Here is a 17,687-nt window from a genome sequence, read left to right as displayed (position 1 = left end):
ACAAATCTCAAAACCCCGGTACGCTGTGAAGCTGAAAACACTGGAGTTAAATCACATTAAACCTGCACTTGCGTTTACCCCGCAACAGTAGAGATAGGTTGTAGAAGTTGTTGCCGTCAAATGTACTGATGATTGGTTCGCAGCAAACCGAAAGCAGCATCCACATTAACAACGGCAGTCATGCATGCCACAACGTTTTGTGTGATGTTAATTATCTTTACGACTGAATGCTATTCGTTGGAGCTATGCGGCGAACTGGAAGCACGTTGCCAAACTCTGCGAGAGAAGTTTCGAGAAGCGGACTGGGCGTTTTACGTTGAACGCTGGAATATTACTGATGAAGAGGCAAATCGGGCAGCCCCAGCGGAGCAAGAGTTCTGTCGGTACATACATAAGTAATCATAACTCGAGTTACAGTACTTATTCTCGTATCAGTCCTAATGCAGTTATGCTAACACCTACTTCGACTGTTTTTGATTTTTCTCTTTACCACTCGCACTACGGTATTTTGAGTGCTGAGAAGCGCAAAGGGCACCTTATGGCACGTACCTTATGGCACCTTTTGGAAATAAACTTTTCTGTATAACATAAAAAAATTTCAGTTAAAGTATTCAGTAAAGTAAAAAATTCAGTCAGAGATTTCCGAAGCTGGAAGCAGGGGCACCCGTTCGTAATAGATAACGGAGATTTTATCTGAAAATTTCGAAAACTCCGGATGTTTTTTCTTTCCGATATCTGTCACAAAACACGGCTTTTTCTGTAATGCTTTCTGTAATGTAAATTAAGAAGAAATTTGCCAGGACCGCTTTAATTTTTTTAAGTCTAAAAAACGTTGTTTGGAACCAGACTCAATACATAACCAACCAATCAAAAGTCACATTTTTATTCTAAGGCACGGCTAACGTTAGATTTTAATTAAGACTTTGCATTTTGATCATTCCGTCGCTGTGCGGTGATAGCTTCTTTTGCAACTACCGGGTAGCTGCATATACAGTAACAATCGGTAACTGACATGCCGGATAAAATATTTTGGGCGGTTCAAATGTAAGAAAACGCCGTGGGAGCACAGACGATTCTAAGCTAACTTTTGCAGCCTGGGTCAGGAAACCGGGCAGTGCTTGAAGAGTATGAATGAACATTGTCCGGAGCATTCACTTCCCCGAGACGCGAGCGGCTGGTTCATGGTCGCGTGGCATGCTGTTAACGCCAAGTTGTGCGGATCACCTTTCGGTCCGCGGCGCTATGTTCCCGCGTTGCGTGCCTGCTATGACCGTAACGAAGAGATCCCTGACAGATCACCCTTTCCCGCCAATTCATCCTTTCTACTGCAATCCCATGACACTTCCAGTGCTAAACGAAACGTCTGCAGGTTGGTTAGCCGTAAGCGTTACGAACTTGCGGTTTAATGCAGTTTAACTGTACGCTTTTCCAGATGTAGTCAAAGTTTTAAGTCAAGTTTTAATTATGATTTGCAGTGAAATTTCGCGACTCATGGCGCATGTAAACGGCACAGCCCGTGCCGCAGTAATACGACAGTGCGGAGAAGAAGGCATGCGCATTCTGATAGAGGGAACTGGGTTTTTGTTCACAGTTGGCTGTATAAACTGAGCGCCGCCTAGGCGAGTCTTGATTTTACTGTCTTCAATGAACATGATTCGCCTATCAGAATTCATTACGAAGTTGACCTTTGTGCTCTACAAGTATTGTTCAGAAGAGTGGTCCATGATGATACAGCGGAACAAAATTATAATAACAAAAGACAGTTGCACTAAATTAACAATGCAGCAACAAATCAGAGCAGGAAAATTGCAACCATTTTATCTTAATCTTGCTGCATTTTTTGCGTTCTTAATCGCAGTGGGAACACCGCCAATTTTGCAGACCCCACGTACTGGCTTATAAGGGAAAAAAAGTTCATCTGCTCGAAACTGTCGGCGTCAAACTGAAGCCGACGCAGTACTATACTTGCTTAATGCGGAACTTGTGAGACGAAAAGTGTGTAATTAGCTAAATTTTAAGAATCTTTACCGCATTTTAAAATGCAATTTGGGTTGTTATTTTGAAGCAGTAGTGTCTACAGTCTGCTGTTATTGCCGTGATTTTACGAATCGAAATAAAGATGGGAGGTACATTTAGATTATCCAAATATGTTTAGATTATGTGCTCATTTTTGACATTCTATATTTTGGCGCTCAGATGAAATCATAAACTGTCCAGAAAATCGAACCGCAAGGGTTTGAACAGTATGCAACTGGAGAAGCCTCTGTACACGGGTGAAACAATACAGCACTGGTAGCAGTATTAGGCAGGAAGACCCAGTACTACCGTGTATTTTACACTGCAAAGAGTTTACAAAGGTCGTACTGTGCGCTGTTCACTGCATCGCGCTTACAGTGGTTTCGAGTTGGCTTGTACCTGCCTGGTGCTTTCCTACGAGTACTTCGAAGTATACTGTGCGATTATTATCACTGACACCTACAATAAAAATTAAAAGTGTTGTGGTTCTGATAATAGTAAGTAGTATGTACCAATTTTTTATGTTGGTCCGCTCACAAAACTGAATACAGCACTTATGTTAAAATGCTGTCGCACGAATGTATTTGTAAACATGTACAAAAATCGTCCCATTTACGACTAGAGTAGTTACGGGTAATTTTCTCGTAGCTCTTAAAGTTTACTGTATGGAAAATACTAATTTGCCATTTCAATTTTCAACAACCTTTTTCTTCCAACTGGTTTTATTTCTAGAATATAGTTTCTCGTGCTTCGTGGACGGTGACCGCTGGAGGCACCTACTAATTTCCGCTTTCGGCAAGCAAACATATATCGGTTAACGATATCTAAAATGCTGCCAAAAACGGAAACCAAAGGCCAAAATCCATAAGTCAAAGTAACCATAGAACTTGTCCATTCTTTTCGTTAGATAATGTACTTAACGTACTAATGGAGCTCGAAGTTTATAATATAGCAGCTTACCTGATTCTTGATTTCGCAAAACCTGCAAAAATGGCGCTCAACGCAACAAGAAATATGGCAAGAACCTCTACATAAATCTGAAACAAGCAGGACATCGACAGCGATGGTAGGAAAATACACGAACAGGAAAAACCGCTATAATTCGAAATGTTCAGTACTTACGAACTCTGAACGGTTTGCTCCCTCTGGATGCATTTTACTGCTGCTCATACGGATGATCGCGTTAAAAAGGGGGTTAATTTTCTGTACTATACAGTGCACTCCAAAAAAATCATGCCGGTATAACGGATGATCATTCATGTTGATAACATCCTACACCGGCCTCGATTACAACATTGCACGGAATTTTGTTGCTGCATGTACTGCGTGTGTGTTTCCTCGTCCAGGGAACTATCATCGCTTTATTCCGTCGACTTCAAGTCGAATGCTTTCTCGTCTTGATTTAACCGCCAGACCGAACTGTCGCGTGCGCGAGCGGACTTCCTGGGTGATGTTAAGTCCGATCTCGCGATGGCATCTTCCATGCGACGGTTCCGAATCAGGCCTAGTTGGTTGTATAAGTCCTTTTGAAAATATCGGACACGTTTGTACACCGATCAGCCAAACGGACTTCAGACTTAGGACTTCAGAGTATGTACAAGCATTACAACATTGAACTCCTTCTTCTGTCATCAATAATAGAAAAATTACTGAATATGAAGAAAACGGATACAGATATTTTAGCGAACATTTCAATTCCTTTTTCGTTTCAACGACATTTTCTTGGCATACCACAGCGGAGCCCAGTAAACGAAGTCGGGTTCGTTCTTGTAATGTATTTGCTTGAAAAACGTGTGTCCTGCGAAGTATGCTGTTCCGATTACACGTAGTGGTGGTTTGCTGGATAGATGAGTTACCGTGCAACATCTGAAATATGAATGTTCGGAAATCCAACTCCTTCGTCTTCGTCAAATCCATCTGCGGATGAAAGGCACTTTCTCACCGAACGAGTTGTCGGGTAACGATGATTTCTCCAGATCAAGGCACTGTCTTACCAAATGATGCAGACATCCGGGCATCAACAAATTGTGGTCGCTCAGAATTATCGTCTGCGGTAGGGCAGAAAGGAACAACGCTAAGTTATACAGGTCACAGTTTCGCATACTCAAGCTTGAAAAACGCAGTCTGTGTGGTAACGATTCGCTGTGGACTTTCCAGTTTTCGGAACTGTCATAATTCACTTCCGCCGGCTTGAACCCGAATTCCTTCTAACAATGACTCAGCTATGTTTTACCCGATTTCCGCGCTCGCTTCTTCAGTACCACAGTGGAGCTCGAAATAAACCTCAACTTAAATATTTTGGGTAATTAAATAACTGCAAAATTTAAATAGTTGAATACCGTAAAAATGTAAAAAAAAGCATAAGACAGCATTCGCAATATTGCGTTTAGGGATTCCAGTATTCGTGTTACTATCCCATATTTTTGATCCTGTAAATAAACTTAGGCTGATTATGAAAAATGCAAATTGCTAGAACGCCGCAGTAAACTGCATTCAGTGTTTCGCTCTTCTCGACTCTCGTTGACTCTACTTCGATACTACTTCAGTACGCCGCCCTTCAAGTTCGGCAGCAGTAACGGTGAAGGGAAAAATGCTCCAGGGTTTAAAGCACTGTCGAAAAATTCGCAAAAACTTGTCATGGATAATTATGTGGAAAGTATCGTAAATTTCTGCATAACATCTTTCCGTGTCCCAGTCGGTTGACCCTGTTCAGGTTTAGCTGCTGTTTATTGCGTGCCGAGGCGGACCGCAGTATAGCTGACACCACGGACACCGGTACAGCTTCCGGTCGTAATATGATCGCACTCAGGGATAGCATTTCGTTTAGGTCTTGTGGTGCTCTTTTGAACGTTTCTCTTTTCGGTTCTCTCGCGCCTGACAGTTTCCCATGGCTCAACACTAAGCTAGTAATTTGATTGCCGTATTTTTGTTTCTTGGTGATAATGTGTGTTATACTGTTTTGGTCGGTCCGATGCGGAAGTTGTAGGTGCTGAAACAAGCCTTATCCGCGGTAGCGTTGACATCAGTCCTAGCCGCTCCCCTTGTTTCGCCGGAGTGAGCAACAGGATTTCAGTTCAGTTGTTTTGCGTCTGATTCTTGCGTTTTGACTGTCGGTTTCGCATGTTTGTACGAATTAAGCAAATTAACTGCAAATTAAAACCCGTACAAATAAGAAAAAATTTGTATAAAAGAATTAACTAGTTAAATACGCCGGTGCTAATATTAAGAGAATCAACCAGCTCTATGATTACGATAACTCGTGCATTTTGCCTTTGGGTTTCCGTTTTTGGCAGCATTTCAGGTATCGAACTGATAACTGTTTGCTTGCCGAATGCGGAAATCATAGCGGAATTCCGTAAACGCTACCGAAACGGCAGCAAATACGGACAACATACTGACATAAAATGATAAACTTTTGTTACGTCTTAGGGCACGTGTGAATCAGAAAGCACCAGAAGGGGTAACGCAATTAATAATTACGGTATTGTCAGTGCTACTAATGTCACATATGCATCGTAATAATATTATTAATGACGTGTAAATCGTGCAAAGCAACAAACTCCGTACGTATTTGCTGGAATCTAATTTCTGTGGTCGATTAATCACGTTTTAAGGTCAACTGTTCAAGTACTTTCTGTACTGCCAAACATTTTGGAACATGCTTTGTAATAAAAATTAATAGAAGGAAGAACTGACATAAAATAATAAAGTTTTGTCCTTAACCGGTAACCCTGTCCACTTTTTCCCACCAATTGGTCACGAATGATTTCAAAAAGCGGCGATATGTGAGTTCTCATTTATTTGGTAGTAATCCATAGACCAGAGGAGCCGTTGATCCGCATACATATTTGCCGTGGATAGTGTAAAGCTGCGTGAAGATGGGCGGGCTCACGCTGAACGTTCCATCACTTAACCAGACAGCAGACTTTGCAAGATTATCAAAGCATTTGGGATCACCGAAAACAAGAATTCGGTGCTCATCTTCCCGTCCAGTATCGGCAATTAATATCGACTCCCCACGCGCATTTTCTTTCACGACGATAGGCGTCAATTTTCCCAAGTCCAGCATATTATTCAGTTCGTTCCGCAACACGGCGGGAGGCGCAGCCAAATGTATAATAATTTTTAATAATTTAAACATTAAAAAACAACCTATTGTTATCAAGAATTAAATCACTAATTAAATACCCAACTGTTATTGATAATTAAATACCGCCGATTAGTGCAATTACACAGTACGCGCAAAGAATTAAGTACACATCACAGTCGCAAGTTGTCGGTGTAGATGCAGTGCTTATCGCTGGCCCCATAAAGCAAACCATGCCGTTAGAACTTGTCGGAGAAGAACGGCAACTACCGGTAAACGGCTAAACGATTTCAGAGTAATACTGATCCTTGAAAGCATTAGAGAAGATGAAAGTTATCATGCCGAATAGGATGAAACAAAAAGCGTGCTTCAGATACAGTACATTTTCGCCATTAGTAATCCCATGCTAACTTGGTAATCCGAATGGCATCTTGTAATGCGCCATCTATTGGTTCTTTATTGCCCAGTACATTGTAGCCCGCCAGAATTCCAGTATTGGAAATTTGTTTGTTTGTAGTATTACATGTACATATTCCCGCTAAAACAGCCGCTTGCAACAAAATTTTGTAACATATATGGTCAATGCGTAAAACATTTTGCAAAAAAATAAAGACAAAGTACTGTAATTAATTAATTACTATTTACTAACGAGGCTGGCATAGAAAATAGCTATACGGTCAAAAATAATTTCTACGGGAATTCCTGTTTGCAGCCATCGTAAATTGTTAACAGTTAACGAACTTGCTCGAGAATTTTATGGTTTAGTTTGCCATTTCAGCTCGATACGGTCCAAACGCATTTGCCACTTGATATACGTATGTGAATTCCTTTTTGCCGTTTCTCTACCAAGGCTTTTCTTTCGGAACTCTTCCCATATGGTTGGGAATGAATTATTTATAAAAATTTTACTTCACTAATATAAATGCCCAATGATGATAGGCCGGAAATTATTCGAGGCGTTGAGTTTATTTTCAGCGATTTTGTTTTTCACATTTCGCGGCTGTTATAACTTCCGCCGTGAAGCTTTGCGTTTTTAGAGATGGCTGCAATCTTGGTGCAGACGGCCGTACAGTTTCCGCATGGAGTCCTCACAAGTCAGAAACAAACAGTAAGATGGTCATGGAGACAACAAAACTACCTGTAATCATAATAATTTTCCCCTCTCTAAGTGAGGAAAGTTAACAAAAGGGTCAAGTAAATGTAAGAAAAAATAGTTACCATCGACTTTGCATTAATGCTGCTGAATTGCCTCAACCGTCTTCATGCGCCCAGTCATGGATAGAAAGTGAGTTCGCATTTTTATGCAGTTCGAGCCCTGATCCTTCAGAGACTTCCAAAGATGACACCACTGCTCAGTGAACGCTTTTACAGCTGTAATATTGTATTTCTTGTTTTTTATTTTGGAACCAGCAATGTAATTTCGCCGAAGCACCATGAATATTAGCCCGTTTCCCCAAGACATCGTAGAGGAAAATTTGATAATCGTCCTCTTGAAGATTGGCAGAATGCCAAGAACGGCATCACGATCAACAGACTGATTCGCTCCTTGCGTATCAGACTATCGAATAGAATGAAGATCAACTTTTGAATGATTATAATAAAACTGCACAATAGAAGACGGAACTGGAGCGGCAACTAAAAGTATGCCGTGAAGAACGGAACAGGCTTGTACCATCCACCGCAGCTGTTATTAACGTCGACAGACGCCGTGAATTGGAAGCATTAACTGCGTTTCCTAAATACCGTGTTACCGTACTCCAGTCTTATATTTTCAGAGTAATCTTGTGGTTCGTCGAAAGGACTGAAGCGATTTCCCGATTGACTTAAAAATATTTTTAAAAAAAAACAGCGAAGAAGTCAGTTGAAGATCACAGCAATTTCCAAGTCTGCAACGATGAGTGGCAGACTGGCAGTTCTTAGTGAAGTTTTTCAAGCCTCTAATGCTGCGGTATTCGGAGTATTACATCACCACTCTTCACGGTGTATTTGATTCGCTCGTGACGGTGTGCCGCACGCTGACCGTGAAGAACTTTTCCTGCGAGATCCGTTTGTCTTATCCGGACGGCTTTGTTTGGGCCACTATCCGCATCCCGTTTGGACGGATGACTCCATCGACATCATCATGCGAAGCGTAATTTAAGAGAAAGGAATGGCGGCAAGACACGTTATGACACATGCAAGTGCCCGTGGCGAAGTCACTTCCGTCTTTCATGCCTGTCTCAAGCGACAGAGGTAGACTCAGGTAGTAATAAGCAATAACTCACGTTGTTACACCAAGACTGCTGCAGCCAGCAACCGTTAGCTAATTTATAGTTGTCCCACGTCCAAACCGTGCCAATCAGTACCAGCAGAGCTAGTTGGAAAAAAAGCATTAAAAGCGGTGCGAGCAGATCGCATCTCCGCCCGGATATCGTTCCACTAGAACTCGCGTATGCCCTTAACTGGGTTGCTCCAGAATACCGGACTAAGAACGCTGCTGTGCAGTTGATGAATGCCGAGGCATCAGTGCAGGGATACAGTCTTGCAAGGATACATGTCTATATTTTCACGCTGCGAGTGGGGGAGGGGTTCGAGTGGACACAGGTTTAAAAGTACGGCAGCCTGGCCTGCTAAGCAGCGGAAGTCTGCGGCAAACTGGGAATCCTGCCAGCGGAGAAGATTTCTGGGGAGGGAATAGAAAGTGGCAGTGGCAGAGTCATATCAGTCATCCGAAGTGCTACCGCCTTACCGCTAGCTGTAACGGTTTCGATTGTAGTTTAATAATGACTTACTGTTATTATACGGTGCGCGACATCCCAAGAACGCTTAATAGCGTATTTAATATTCTTGGACATCTTGACAAAGGCTTTGCGTGTTTTGTCCTCAGTGCATCACCGACCAATCTGCCATGACTCAAAAAAGCTGTACCACATAATCGTGAAAAATAACACGTTGTAGCCTGTAGGTACGCATCTTCGCTTCCTGTAAATACCGTAGGTATTTACTGCATCTGCATAGGAATGAAAGATTGCTTATTGTTATGGTGCAAAATCGTTTTCTGAAGCACAGTACGAAGCTCAGCGTGCCGTTCCAGCTGCTTGAGAAGGCCTTTATATCCCATTATGGTTTGTGGAGACAGCTTTGCTCGCAACTGGATAAAAAAATTGTCAAAACTGGTTTAATATATAGACTTTTACATTGAAAGCTTATCTGTTAAAGCCTCACTTCGCAAGCAGTTCACGTTGCTCGGTGTGGTCTAACTGATTGTTCGCGGAAAAAGGTCATCGTAATCCAAGCTGACACAAATGATCTCAGTTGTTTTTTAACTATTCCATGAAGCGAAGCGGGTGCCTCCCAGGAAGAAGTGTATGGAGAAAAGTGACATTTAATTTTGTGTGAAAAATGCCGAGCAACAGGTTTCCTGTATTAGGATGCCTAACGAAAGTATGTAAATGAACGGCTGAGTGAACTGGAACTACCAGCCTCAAAACTGACATTGAAGGAGGAAGCGTTATTACATGCCAACGAATCAAAATTTCTGCCAACGATTCCTAAGAGCATCAGTATCTCACTAATTATAAAATAATACTATTCCAATAATTATGATATCATTATACTTAAAAACTCATCAAATATTCTAAACAGTTATAAATTATACAAAAATACAATTATAAAAATGAAAAAACCTTACTACACCTGTTCGAATTTCACAGACTTTATTGCGATTACTGAAACCACTGGGAATGAGCAAAATGAAGGAAAGCAGGAAAAGAAAGAATAATGCAATTCGTTCACATATGAAACGAAAACGAAGCTAAGAGAAGAGTAAAATAATACAGCTGGGCGTGTTCACATTTAACTTTAATCTGCGATCGAAATACTCGTAACTACATTAAATCTTTTCATACCTCGCTCTCGACAGTTGTCTCGAATGTAGATTTCCGTATGCGGGTATAATTATGTGCGTTCTACAGCAGAAACGTCTCTGTAATAATAATGTCTAACAGTTCCGTAATAAGTGGTCTATCCGCAGATAATCCACGATTTAAAAACGACCTGATCTACCCAAACGCTACCCAATAAAACGACCTTAAGGACAGTTACCCGGACTTTTCCGCATTTGAGGCTGCAATTTCAAGCAGTATCAAAGAAATATTTTCCAAATACTGGTAGTCAGACGATCTAAAAGCCTGGGAAAAACGCACCCCAAAGCGGATAACTTGAAGTGCAAAAAGAGCGAATACGAATGTGTCCATTATAAGGACTACGACGGGAAAGGCAAAGGGAAGCGGATCCTTACCCGTAGCCGGAAACAGAAATGTCCTGCTGTTGTTAAGATTACCGAAAGCGTCCGCGAAGCCACGGTGTGCATTACTAAGAAGAAGGTCGGACACAACCATCCTCTGACCGAGGAAAGATGGAAGGGAAAAGGGGGTGCCTATAGCAAACGGGGGCGAAAGGGATGTATATTGTCTCACCCATTTATATAAGCATAAAAAAAATTTATAACCGCAACAATGCAGTAGTTTCTGCAAATGATGCTGTTGCCGTTCCGAAGTGTAGAAACCCGAAGTGTGGTCATTTTTTAATCGTAGTTTTGCTGACGAATTGGGAATCGTGCGACATGGATGCATGACATCCGGCATACTGGCTTACAGTATCCACTTACCTTCTTAGCTTCCAACAGCGATTAAGACGCGCTCGCTTCCTTGCGAGAAAAGGAAATTGCAAGGATTATAATTTATAATAATTATTGCAAGGATTGCATATGTAGATAGAGAGTCCAAAGCTAAAGCCTTATCATGAACTTAACGCGCTTATAAGTCGGTCGTGTGGTGTACGATCTTGAAAGAATGGCAATCAGGAACTAAAGTAAGTATTATGATAAAGTCTTATTGCAGATAAAAGCTAATTCGTAATCGTGACTCAATTGAATTATGGTCAAACGTTTTGCATTTATGTACTATCGGTACGACTGCACACTTCCTATAATCATAAAGCAAAATTAAAAATTAAATGAAGGTCATTAAGAGTAGTTTTACGCTCGCTAAACACACAAACTACAATGCAGTATGTTGGATATGCGCCTTCATGAACGACTTGCAAACCTAGTTGCTAAGCTCCTAAGTGCGATAGACGTTCGTACTTCGTACAGCACCTGACATGTGCTTCACATGACGTGTCCGTTGTTTAGTAGTATAGCAGTGATTTAAAGCATTCATTATTAGTGCGTTAATACCTCGTACTTTACGCAAATGAAGCCGTACCTTCGTATCAAGAACTATTAATCGATTTAAAGATGTGAAATGCAATTCGTGGTGCTACTGCAGTTGCTAAAAAGCTGAAACGTACGTGAACATTTAACGTAAGGGGAATTGTTTCGCGTTTACACATTAGAAGATCAGTAATAGATGTAGTACTTACTGTTTGTTGCGGCTTTAAGTGCTTGTTTAAAAAAATTTATCACGCGAATGAATCGTTAAAGAAATGAAGGGCATTCTCGCAGTTGTATGTAATGCTGTACCCGGCGATGCTTAGTTGTTCCACAATTACAATACTTAGAGTAAGTATCTAAACAAAATCATCGGATCAAGCATGTCTAATACTGTATGTACTTAGTAACGCAGTACGGACAAATGCTGTATGTAATTATCAAAAAATAATTGGTATGCTGCTGTCAGTTCGTTTCAGCAGCGGAAACTATGTACTTTTGTAATGCAGTTTGTCGTACGGAATGGTGAAGGAACCTTTATGACTTCCGCACTCAGCAAGCAAGCGGATATCGGTTTTACGATATCTGAAATGCTGCCAAAAACGGAAACCCAAAGCCGAATTCGCGAGTTATCGTAATCAGAGAGAGCCGGTGCATTTTTTGGCTAACAACAACCTACTTAGACAGGTCTTTCTTTAGATCAAACTACGGTTCAGCAGAGAAGAAACTTGGCAACCCGTAACTAATTTTGTGGAATTTCAAGAAAGCCGATTCTATATTATTATTTTTCATATATTTTGGTACAATAATCTTTTTTACGATTGCACTTATATTTTTATATCAGGTATAATCTGGGAAATGGCAATAAAACGTGTAAAATGCTCACGCAAAACATAGATGCCAAATTTCTAAAGTAATTAAGTAATCAGCTACTCAGGAAAAAACATGCATGGCAGAATATGCTGACAAGTTATACATTCTACCCCAGAATATATTCAGCACACACAGCTTCTGCATCGGACCGGTCTCATGAATACAAATACAAAAACATGGAGGGGTGAAAACAAAGTCCCTAGTTGTGGCGGTCTTTGCGTTGCCCTCGAAAACTGCCAGCGAAAAAATGAGAAACCGGTAGAATGGATCTCCTAAAGCATCAGTCAGCAGCACGAGTGCCACCCGTTGTCAACGCGACTAGTGCGATCGCACCATGATCGGAAGCCGTGCCGCTGTGCGGGCTGATATCGCTGCCAGCCACTGCCATGGGCGGCTGAAAGCTGCTGGCAAAGGAAGCGAATGCCGTTGTCACGTTGATAGCGTTGATTGATTTCTTAATGCTCAATAATAAATTATTAAATCAAACAAATAAAAAAACAGTTTAAAAGTAATCAAGGAAGTAATCAAATAAATATTTCCCATCAGTCGCGTTTGTTCCAGATTCTTATAATACTTAACGGAAAGCCTTTGAGGACATTTTTGAAGAAAATCCAAACATTTACTGCGAAAAAATCGCATTTGCAGCGAATCGCTATATAGTGAGCGTTATACGTTATAGAATGGTCGAACAAAAAAGTTAAATTTCCTTCACAACGGTACGTTATCATATAAAGGTCATTTGTTACTGTGGCGGATGCCGCATGATCTTTTTACGAGTGAACTGTATACTTCACAAAATTAAACCCTTTTTTGACGCAATCACAGCTGTTAATATTGTGTTTATGCATTTTTATCCTAAAGCCCGCAATATAATTTTGCCGAAACACCATGAATATGAACCCGTTTCCCCAAGACATCGTAGAGAAAAATTCAATAATCATCTTTGTGAAGATTCGTAGAATGGAGCGATGCCAAGAAGGGGACTACGACCAACAGACGGAGCAGCTTCTTACGTATATGAGGCGTATCGGGCTATCCAAAAGAACGAGATCAGATTTTCAAAGATGACAATAAAATGCTACAAGAGACGCGGAACTGGAACGGCAACTAAAAGTATGCCGTGAAGAGCGGGAAAACCTTGTGCGGGTACCATCCACGGCAGCTGTTAATAACATCGACAGACGCCGTGAATTCGAAGAGCATTAACTGCGTTTCCTGATTATTTTGACAAAATTGATTAATTGTTATTACTAGCGCAAAAAGAAACTGCTCTTTCGTCTCGCGGTAGGGTCCCTCTTTTCTAATGCCACTTGCAAGCCTCCGCCTCCGTTATGGTTAGCGAATCCTTCGGTTTTACTTGCTCGTCCGCCCGGCCAGGACGGTACTTAGGTTGCGCTCCCTGAAGCGCAGACTGGACCGTCTCAGAAAAAAACCGTCTCTTCATCGAAAAAAAGTCAGGAGGCAAACGTCGCAGGCAGCATTTCAGCGAGACACGGCCATGGGCTGAAGAGAAGGTCAGCTGCCAGGTAAGCGGTTCTAAAACCAAGGCGAGGCATTTCCGACAGCACATCAAGGCGGAAGCCCGCTACCACAAGGCCAACGGATACTTTTGGAAGGGCACCCTGTGAATACTAGGATCAAGCACGGAACAAAGCCCCGGTGGCCTATGCTCTATCTGGTACACACCGCTTAAACATTTTATATCGATTGTGCAAACATGGCTATTGCAACTGAATTTTCGCCAATTTTTTTTAAATGTAGAGTAGTTTACAGAAAATTATTGTTTTGCGAAGCAGGCTCTCGCCGTGAGAGCGGGCTTCGCAGAGTATTTTAGTTTACTATGCAAAATTGCGTACAGCCATTGTTAACCGATCCACAGACAACGCAATACGACAATAGTGAGTGAGTGCGTAACGCCCAACGCGGCAACAAGTTAATTCTTTGGCCTCTGTTTTGCTGCCCCGGCAATTTACAGACTACGTAGCCTTAATGGTGATTCACATAGCCTGCTGACCGACAGATTCTGACCTACAATTCGCTTTTCGACAATGTTGATGTTTTGCTGAAACTACGTACTTTGTAGGCCCACAGCCTGCTTACCGGTCTGGTTCTTAGGTTTTTGTTTTTTTAGCTTTTTGGCTGTTTTTTTCTTTAGTTCTGTCCACTTTGGTTTCTTAGCTAGACGTAGGTTCTTATGCTTTCTTTTGTTCTCTCTTACGTCTCTTATACTGGTTGTTATTTCATATTTTTTATACGAGGACAGGTATTCGTGATCACCTGAAAAGCTAGCGAGAATTCGTGATCCCCGTACCCGGGTTGTGCAGCACAGCTAGTCACCAGCCAGCCAGCCACCAAGGGAAGCCAGTGCAGTGATACTCCACTTAGCCGTTGAGACTCGCAGATCCTATGCTTTGTGGTCACCGTTATCCATGCACGAAAGCCCAAGCAGCCGACGCAGATCGAGGTGAGTGGCACAAAGCAACTCAGAAACACACACAGTGTCAGTGGAGATTGTTAAAAATGATCGTTGCAGTATAATGAATGAAGATGAACGATGTATTCGCGGTGGTCGCGGGCCCTTCGGATCGGTTCGAGCCTCGGGACTTGGTTACGGGTTGGATGATTGAAATCATAGCCCTCGCTTGTGTGCTCCTCGCAATGCGACCATGAACTACGCTGGTGTATTGATTTCTCGAGATTTTGAATTCTGTCCTTTCTGCTTCCCTGATACTTTGTCTCTTCTAACATCTTCTACTGTTCCTACCCTGTTTCTCTAGCTACGATTCTTTCGCTTTTCAGTTCACTTCCCGTCTGGCTACGATCCTGAGCAGTCGCTTCACACTAGCGATACGGACCTTACAGTTATTATTAAGAAATCTAAGAAATCAAATAAATAAAAAAACAGTCTTAGAGTAATCAAGGATAAATATGTAATTCCAATCGATCGCGTTTATTCCAGGCTTCTTAACACTTTACAGAAAGCCTTTGAGGATATTTTTGGAGAAAATCCAAACACCTGCTGCGAAAACATCGCATTTGCCGCGAATTGCTATATATTGAGCGTTATACGTTATAGAGCGGTCGAAAAAAAAACCGGTTTTCCTTGCCAACGGTACGATAGTCTGGCCGTTTGTAACGATGGTGGGTAAAGAACAAGTAATATTGGCAGCTCAAATAAAAACCCCGGTAAGGTACATATACAGACATACGATACAAAAATTTACCGGTTACTGCAAACTGGATAATGCGTGTAATCCGTATTCCGCTTGTATGACGGGTAGAGTCTGGCGTACCACTTTGACAGCAGCGGGGCAACGTTCTGTGAACCTTGGTAGCAGTTTCTAAACTGCTTCAAGAAGCCGGCCGAATTATATTACAGTGTCGGAAACTGTCTTAGGTTTGTGCTATCACAGTACTGCACATTTCCGAAGAAGCTAAATAATGGCTCGTAGACAAGTGGGTGACGTACTCGTACTTAAGTAAGATTCAGCTCGTTGTGAACTGGTCCAGGCTAATTTGAGCTCCACCGTGGTATCGATGACACTATCGCGGAAATGGGGCAAACATAGCTAAAAAAGATGGCTAGAAAAAATTCGAATTGTAGCCGACGAAGAGTGTCATGACAGTTCCGAGGATTGGAAAGTCCACAGCGAATCGTCACACTCCCAACACAGCCACCATACTGACTGTGTTTTCCAAGCTTGCTACATTGAGCATGCGAAACTGAGACCTGTACAACTTAGCGCTATTCCTGTCGTAACCGCAGACGGTAATTCTGAACGACAACAATTTGTTGATTTGTCTGCACCTTTTGGTGAGACAGTGACCTGATCTGGTGAAATTATCGTTACCCGACAACTGGCTCGGTGAGAACTGTAAAAAAACGGAACTGGAGCGGCAACTAAAAGTATGCCGTGAAGAACGGGACATGCTAGTACGATCCACCCCAGCTGTTATTGACCTCGACAGACGCCGTGAATTCGAAGCAATAAATGCATTTCCTAATTACCGTGTTCCTAATTTCCTGATATCCTTACATTTTTAGAGTAATCTTGCGGTTTGCCGAAATGACTGAAGCCAGTTTCCGAATGAATTAAAATAATAAAAAAGCGAGTAAGAGAACTGAAGATCACACAACTACTGAAACTTTCCAAGTCACCAACGATTAGTGTCAGTATCTGTAGTTACTGTACCCGCGCGAGTTTAAGGGACAGAAAGTTGCCCCAGACCGCCCGCACTAGGTGTCGGCTTCTCTGGCATCAAAGAAACCGACGTCTACTGCGGGCGGTCCAGGGGAATTTACTGTCCCTTAAACTCGCGCGGGTACAGTATCTAGTTAGTGAAGTCTTTCGAGCCTTTATTGCTGCGGTATTCGGAGTATCACATCGACGTTATCATGCGAAGCGAAGTTTATGAAACCGGAAATGGCGGCAAGACGCGTTGTGGCAGCTGCCAGTGCCCGTGGCAGGTGTCACGTCCATCTTTCATGCCTGTCTCCGACGGCATGGTTAATAAGATGCATTATAATAACGTGGTTACAAAAAGATTGCTGCAGCCGTTAGCTAATTTATGGCTCTCAGTACAATGACTCGTCCCACGTCAAAACAGTCTCAACCAGTACCAGCAGAACCTGCTGGAAAAAATCCATTTAAAAGCAGTGCGAGCCAATTAGTACCAGCAGAGCTTGCTGGAAAAAAATGCATTTAAAGGCGGTGCGGCATCGCATCTCTGTCCGGATACCGTTCCACGAAAACTCGCGTATGGCCTTAAATGGTTAAGAATACTGGACTAAGGACGCTGCTGTTGCCGTTTTGATGTAAATGCCGGGACATAAAATGCAATTTTTGAGTTGCGGGGGAGAGAGGTTCCAGCGGACACAGACTTTAACATTATCGTACAAATAAAATTCTAAAGTACGGCAGCCTGCTTAGCAGCGGAAGTCTGCCAATCTGCAGCAAACTGTGGAACTATTTTGTTCGGTATTTCGTTTTTTATACAAATTGTTCCGCATGTGACAGCTTAGTTTTATTAGATAATGATTATTTCTTGTTAAATTTACGGACACTTCGTGCAGACGCAAATAAATTTATCAGAAGCTTACGATGATCGTATGGCTTTGGCCCTAAGAGCTTGTCGATCGGGAAGCGTTTCGAAACGAAAGCAACAAGACAATGTTATTTTACCAGTGTCGTACCACGGAAAATTAATGTCTTAGCGATCAGTTTCGTAGTTTTAAATTAGGTGAATAAGCCTGCGGTGGTACAGAAACAAGATTTGTGATTTTGATCATGTTTACGAAATGATTGCAAACATAACGGAATGCCCGTGCTGCACGACCCGGGCAAGGTGATCCCGAATTGTCGCTCGTTTTTTTTAGGTGATCCCGAGTACTAACCCTGTTCTCGTACACAATCTTATCCGTGAGGATTCCAGGCAAAACTTTTTTTTGCTGTAAACGGCAAAGCCTTTTGTTTTTTACCAATGTCGTATACGTAATTCAAGAAAAAATGTGGTTACCGC

The 17,687-nt window shown here is 42.0% G+C and overlaps 1 protein-coding gene across 1 annotated transcript; it reads left to right on the top strand.

The window, feature by feature from the left end:
- Window positions 1-57: 57 nt before the first annotated feature.
- On the top strand, window positions 58-2,113 carry LOC129588781 (uncharacterized). Its single transcript, XM_055483157.1, has 3 exons — window positions 58-383; window positions 1,094-1,369; window positions 1,476-2,113. The coding sequence occupies exons 1-3, from the start codon at window positions 181-183 to the stop codon at window positions 1,606-1,608; spliced, it is 612 nt and encodes a 203-aa protein (XP_055339132.1). The 5' UTR covers window positions 58-180; the 3' UTR covers window positions 1,609-2,113.
- The last annotated feature ends 15,574 nt before the right edge of the window (window positions 2,114-17,687 follow it).

Source organism: Paramacrobiotus metropolitanus, unplaced genomic scaffold (genome assembly GCF_019649055.1).
Source record: "Paramacrobiotus metropolitanus isolate TYO unplaced genomic scaffold, Prichtersi_v1.0 Parri_scaffold0000031, whole genome shotgun sequence".
NCBI lineage: Eukaryota > Metazoa > Tardigrada > Eutardigrada > Parachela > Macrobiotidae > Paramacrobiotus > Paramacrobiotus metropolitanus.
The sequence above is the reverse complement of the archived record's forward strand: the minus strand, read 5'-3'. Positions and strand labels throughout refer to the sequence as shown.